The sequence below is a fragment of the Solanum tuberosum genome, unplaced genomic scaffold (genome assembly GCF_000226075.1).
Source record: "Solanum tuberosum cultivar DM 1-3 516 R44 unplaced genomic scaffold, SolTub_3.0 scf00543, whole genome shotgun sequence".
NCBI classification, from domain to species: Eukaryota; Viridiplantae; Streptophyta; class Magnoliopsida; order Solanales; family Solanaceae; genus Solanum; species Solanum tuberosum.
The window spans coordinates 2424-9886 of record NW_006239467.1 but is presented as its reverse complement, the minus strand read 5'-3'; the positions used below and the strand labels follow the sequence as shown (position 1 = coordinate 9886).

The window sequence follows — 7463 nt, the reverse complement described above, 5'->3', positions numbered from 1 at the left end:
CCTTTTGGTTTTTTTTTTTTTTTTTTTTTTAAGAATAAACAACATCTGTTAAATACAAAAGCTTTATATTAATCATTAGACAACATATTAGTGAGTCACATTTGATATTTAACAGGAAAAAAATAGTAAAATTTAATATTATTGCCTAATAGCATGAGCCAATCCTCATTACTTTTTAATTATTTTTCGATCTGCTTACAATTTGAAAACTAAAGCAAATCCATATATATCACAGTGTTTCGTCAAATATGACACTTGCAACTTTCATTTATACATTATTTCAAGAACAAATAATACTTTCTACACGATTTAAATGTTATCACTATTTTTTTAACTTCATGTCATTTTAAATTAATACACTAAAATAAAATAACGAATTATCGATTTCGTTTTGATATTTTTAGCATTTAGGTGCCAGTCAATTGGAAATAGACGTTTTTTTAAAAGTTATATGTGTGTGTTAGTCAAATTTTTTTGGTGATATAGTTTTCGGCACTTCTTTTGCAAAGCCCTTAAAGTATGCTCCATAATCATCTCAGGGAACAATACATATAGTTTTACCATGATCCACATTATTTTTTTGCATTTAGGGACCACTCAACATGAATTAGATAAGTTTCTCAATTTTTCTTGTGCATCAATGAATTTTTTGGCGATATGATTTTCTGGCATTTTTTTCAAAACCTTCACAAGACCCTCCGTAATGACCAAGGGGAAAATATGTATAGTCTCACCATTATTCAATCATTCTTTTAGCATTTAGATGTCACTCAAAAGGAATTAAGCGATTTTCTGAATTTTTCGTGCATGCTAGTCAATAATTTTTTTGGTGATAAGGTTTTTGAACTCTTTTTTTTTTCAAAATCTTTACAGGACCCTTCGTAATATTCTCGGGGGACAAAATGTATATCCTCACCATGATCCACATCATTTTTTAGCATTTAGAGATCACTCAACAAGAATTAGGCAATTTTCTTAATTTTTCAGGAGTGTTACTCAAATAATTTGTCGGTGATAAGATTTTCGATTATTTTTTTTCAAATCTTTACACAACCCTCAATAATGACCTAATGGAGCAGTACGTATAGCCTCACCATGATCCACACCATTATTTTAGCATTTAAGGGTCACTCAATAGAAATTATGCGATTTTCCAAGTTTTTTGTGTATGTTAGTCAATAATTTTTTTGGTGATATGGTTTTTGGGCACTTTTTTTTCTCGAAACCTTTACATGATCCTCCATAATGACCTGGTGGAACAATACATGTAGCTTCACCATGATCCACACTATTTTTTAGTATTTAGGGGGCCATTCAACAAGAATCAGATAATTTTCTCAGTTTTTCGTATGTGTTAGTCAATGAATTTTTTGATGATATAATTTTCGAAACCTTTTTCCAAAACCTTTATAGAACGCACCGTAATGACTTGGGGTAATAGTGTGTATACCCTCACCATGATCCACACGTGTTATTTAGCATTTAGGGTCCACTTAACAAGAATTAGTCAATTTTCAAAGTTTTTCATGTGCTTTAGTAAATGATTTTCTTGATTATATGGTATTCGGGCCATTTTTTTCAAAAATCTTTACTTGACCCTCCATAAAGACCTTGGGGTACAATACCTATAACCTCATCATCATCCACACTAGTTTTTACCATTTAGGATCCACTTAACATAATTAAGTGATTTTTTTAGCTTTTTTCTATGTGTTAATCAAAGAATTTATTGAGAAATGGTTGTCGGGAACTTTTTTTTCAAAACCTTTACAAGACCTCGGTAATGACTTGAGGAACTATAGGTATAGTTTCACCATGATCCATGCCATTGTTTTAGTCACTCAATAGGAATAAGATGATTTTCTCTATTTTCGTGTGTTAGTCAATGAATTTTGTGGTCATAAGATTTTCGGACACTTTTTTTCAAAACATTTACTGTACCCTCTATAATGACTTGGGAGAACAGTACGTATACTCTCACCCTGATTCACACAATTATTTTAGCATTTAGGGGTCACTCAACAAGAATTAGTTAATTTTCTCAATTTTTCGTGTGTTAGACAATTAATTTTTTGGTAATATGATTTTTGGGTACTTCTTTTCTAAAATCTTTTCAATACCCTCTATAATGTTCTTGGGGAACAATATGTATAGACTCACAATGATTCACACCATTTTTTAGCAATTAGGGGCCACTCAACATAAATTAGACAATTTTCTCAATTTTTGGTGTATGTTAGTCAATGAATTTTTTGGTGTTATGATTTTAAGTCGCTTTGTTTTCAAAACTTTCACAAGACTAGACTCTCTGTAATGGCATGTGAAAATAGTACATATAATCTCACCATGATCCACCATTCTTTTAGCATTTAGAAACTACTCAACATGAATTAGGCAATTTTCTCACTTTTCTGTAAGTGTTAGTCAATAATTTTTTTGGTGATATGGTATTCTAGCATTTTTTTTTTCAAAAACTTTTACAGGATATTCCATAAAGACCTAGAGAACAATACCTATAGCCTCACCATGAATCTATAACATATTTTATAGTATTTACGGCCAATTCAACTCAAATCAGACGATTTTCTCAGTTTTTATATGTTTAGTCTATGAATTTTTTGATAATATGATTTTTGAAATTTGGTTTCCAAAACCTTTACAGGATCCCTTTTAATGACACGAAAGAACAATATTTATAGTTTCACCATGATCCATGTCATTTTCTTTAGCATTTTGGGGCCACTTAACATGCACTATGCAATTTTCTTAGTTTTTCGTGTTTATGCATTAATTTTTTGGTATACAATATTGGATACTTTTTTTTTCAAAATCTTTATAGGACCCTCCGTAATAACCTGGAGGACGAGTAGTACATATACACTCACCATGATCTACATCATTGTTTTTAGCATTTAGGGGTCACTCCACAGGAATTAAACGATTTTCTCTATTTTTCGTGTGTGTTAGTCAATTTTGGTGATATGGTTTTCGCGCATTTTTTTTACAAAACCTTTAGAGGACCCTCCGTAATAACTCGGGGAAATAGTATGTATATTCTCACCATGATCCAGGCCATTTTTTAGAATTTAGGGCTACTAAAAAAGAATTGTGCGATTTTCTCAATTTTGTGTGTGTGTTAGCCAATGAATTTTTCGGAGATATGGTTTTCAAACACTTTTTCAAAAACCTTTATAGTAACATCCGTAATGACCTGGGGAACAATACGTATAGACTCATAATGATCGACATAATTTTTTTAGCATTTAGGGGCCACTCAACATAAATTAGACAATTTTCTTTGTTTTTTGTGTTTGTTAGTCAATGAATTTTTTTGTGAAATGATTTTTGGGTACTTTTTTTTTCCAAACCTAAGTAGGACCCTCCGTAATGACTTAGGGGAACAGTACGTCACCATAATCCACAACATTTTTTTTAGCATTTAGGGGCCACCCATCAAGAATTAGACAATTTTCTTAGATTTTTGTGTGTGTTAGTCAATCAACTTTTTGGTGATATAGTTTCGGGTAATTTTTTCCCCAAAACCTTTAGAAGACCCTCCATAATGACTTCGGGGAACAATACGTATATCATCACCATGATCCACACTATTATTTTAGCATATAAGGGCCACTCGAGAGAAATTAAGTGATTTTCTCAATTTTTTGTGTGAGTTGGTCAATGTTTTACCTTTGACGCATATGACTTGGGTGTATTTCACACATTTTTTCTAGTAGAATTTGGGTATTTATTTGTTCATGCTTTGAATAGCTAAAGTGCTTACTTGTGCACTAAGAAAGTCAAAAGTCATAGTTGCCAGAAGAAGCCAAATTAAAGGTCATATTTATATATTATTCCTTTTAAATGACTTGCCTATGTATGCAATATGTCAAATATAATTAATCATTAGTGCAATTTAATTTATTATTAACAATTAACTATTATTTATTATTAAGTCTATTTAATAAAAAATCTTAATTATAATCGCATCTAAATAACTTGCTTTTGTGCCAGATTCATTAAATCAAGTTGTAGTTGACTTGAAAAATTCAAAATATGATTAATCACAGTAATCTAATCTTACTTATGTATCATAGAAATGTGAAACCAAACTTTACTATGTAAATAATTTATTGCGGTCATATACCTTCCAAATTTTATACCAAATCCTCCCTATAAATATCTATATATCCAATTTTTCTTAGCATTGTAAAAATTGATCAAACACATTTTTCACAAATGGCAGCACCAACATCCTGGCAAACCGCTCAAAACACTTGACAACCTTCTTGATCTGCCACAGGCTATGCAGATCTATGGCGTGGGCGAGTAGATGTTATGTATTTCTACTAAGGGACGAGTAGAAATACGATACATTTACTCCGCCCCGTTCATAGACTTCCAGAATCAGTGGCTTATCAATAAGGTTGTCACGTTTTTTGAGCAGTTCGTCAGGATAGGATACTAGTGTTATCATTCATTTTAAGCATGTTTTTTTGGATGTTGGTTATGGTCTAATTTGTAGCAATAAATAGGTAGCATGTTGAATTAGGGATGTTACCGAAGAGAACAACCCTAAAAATTTCAAATGGGCATATGTTCAAATGTTGCTTATTAAAGATTATGCATTTGTTTAGAGATGGTGAATTGAGCAATTGTGATGAAATTGGATTGTATTAAGATTCTATTTTATTTTATTTTTTTGAAATTTCACTAGATAAGGTGTACATAGGGGGCTAGATTTTTATTAATAAATAAAAAGGGTAGCTCAAAGAGAAAAGTACAAGTAAGGGAGTTAGGTTTTACCTTACTAATCCTAATGACTTTTTAAAGAGATAAAATTTATTATAATTATATTTTAAAGGGTCTTGTTTGGTGAAATGTCGTAATGTGCCTTGTAAGTAAATTGAAAGGTTGTTATAATTATATATTTGAAATTAAGAAGAGTGTTATTTAACAATCTTAAATTTACTTATTCTTTTAGAATATCATGTTTGATGTCACTCCATCATTTATTTTGTGTTTTAATTTAATATGACATGAAGTTTAAAAAATAATGATAACTTTTGAATCGTGTATGAAGAGGTATATCAGAGGAATTTGCATGTATTGTGGAAATTCCATTTTCTCTATGATTAATACAAACGGTGTAAAAATGAAAGTTTGCAAGTGTTATTTAATAGGTCATCACCAAGAGACCCATAAAATTTGAGTTCAAATCGAGTCTATCGTACATATCTTGAAAAATTCATGGATAACACACAAAAAATCGAGATAGTCTTGAATCCTTGTTTCATAATACATAAACTCATAAAAAAGTGATGTCCACCTTATGAAAATAATGAGTATCATTTAAAAGATCTTCACCAATAACCTAGAGAAATCAACTCACACAAAATCGATCGTATGTATTTTAAACAATTCAAGGACTAATATACATTGAGATATTCCTAAAGTCTTATTTCATGACACATAAACTCCACAAAAAAGAGTGATGTCCACTTTCCAGAATAATGTGTATCATTCAATAGGTCTTACCAATGGACCCACAAAATTTAAGCTCAAACACATTAAGTCATACTTATCCCAAAAATAATTATGGACTAATACATATAAAAAATTGAGATAATCCTAAATTCCTGTTTCGTGATACATAAACTTCAAAAGATTCAATATCCGCATTTGGAAAACAATGAGTATCATTTAATAGGTTGTCACCATTAATGGACCCACAAAATTTGAGCTGAAATAAAACAGTTTACACATATTCTTGAAAATTTATGGACTAATACACACGGAAAAAACATACTCCTCAATTCATGTTTTGTGACACATTAACTCCAAAATAAAAAAATATAAAAAATACGTTAAAAAATAATGAATATAATTTAATAGGTCATCACCAACGGATCCACAAAATTAGAGTTCAAACGGAGTCAGACATGCATATTTTGAAAAATTCATGGATTAATACATACAAAAATCGAGATAATTCTAAATTCTTGTTTCGTGATACATAAACTCCAAAAATGCGATGTTCACCTTTAAAACATAATGAGTATTATTTAATAGATTATTATCGATGAACCCACAAAATTTTAGCTCACGTAGAATCAGTCATACATATTTTAAAAATTAATCGACTAAAACTTTGAATTTGTTGGTTATTAATATATGATGTATCAAAATGTTATTTAATTTTGTAATCTTAAATATGTTATTATAAAATTAAGAGAAAACATGTCAAATTAGGAAATATCTAATATTTTCTCCTAAATTAAAGGAATAGGTAAAATTTAAACCTTATTTTAAAAGGATTGGGTTAAACACAAGTTGTACAACGAAGAAGGATAAAGAGAAGATTAATCAGTCTAAAATCAGGATTAGCTTAATCATCTATATAAACATGCACGCCCCTGCTTTACTCTGTTCCTAAATTCCTCCGTTTACTGAACAACAATAACATACTCCGTATAATTCCATAAAGTGGTAATTGTTGGGTTCTGAAGGGTGATTAGGGCGTCATGCGGAAGCTTGCAATTTGCAAATCATATGGTTGATAAATCAGATAACAAAAACTTATACTAAAAATCAAAATATTATTATATCAAAACTAATATAAAGAAAAACATTGAAACTTTAGAGAGAATAAATCTCCCCATAAACAAGACTCTTAAACGACTACATTGTGGATGTTATTGTGTTAGTGTAAGAAAACAAAAGATATATGCGGAACTTTTCTTATGTATTTTGATCGATGTTTTCAATTGTACAATGCCTTGTATATATACAGCAAAAGAAAGACTCCTAACAGTTTACCAACAGCAAGGAAAAAGACTCCTAACATGTAACTAATCCTAACGTTATATGTATTGTCCTATTTGTAGTTAACTTGTAGAAGTAGGTTAGTTTATAATACTTCAGCCCACTGTTGGCTGAGATCGTTAACCACCTGAGGCCCAAAAGACCAAATAACCGATAAGATATCTGGATCTGTATGTGCAGGCCCAGTACTCTTTGTACTTCTTGTCTATTCACATAATATTCACACCAACACCCTTCCTCAAGTTGGAGGAGATGAGAATACACCCAACTTGCCCAATAAGGTGTGATGCAGAGGTCCAGGCAATGATTTAGTGAACAAATCAGCTGGTTGGGATGAAGATCGAATGTGAGAAAGTGAAATGAGTCCTGCGAGGAACTGTTGGCGAACAAAATGACAATCAATTTCAACGTGTTTTGTACGTTCGTGGAAGACAGGATTTTTTGCTATATGAATTGCCGCCTGGCTATCAGAGTGTAGTGGAATGGGGAGTGAAATAGGGATGGAGATATCGTCAAAGAGGCGAACAAGCCAAGTGAGTTCGGCAACTACCCGTCTCATGGACCTATACTCTGCCTCAGCGGAGCTAAGAGAAATGGATGTCTGCTTCTTTGATTTCCAAGAAATAGGAGAAGTCCCTAAT

General features: G+C 31.2%; 1 protein-coding gene across 1 annotated transcript in view; it reads right to left on the bottom strand.

The window, feature by feature from the left end:
* The window catches only part of LOC102588558 (expansin-B4-like), an 11927-nt gene that overhangs the window by 2150 nt on the left and 2314 nt on the right, over positions 1-7463 (bottom strand). Inside the window, 1 exon segment of the mRNA XM_006365282.1 lies at positions 7092-7458. Within this exon segment, the coding sequence (XP_006365344.1) occupies positions 7092-7458 (367 nt within the window).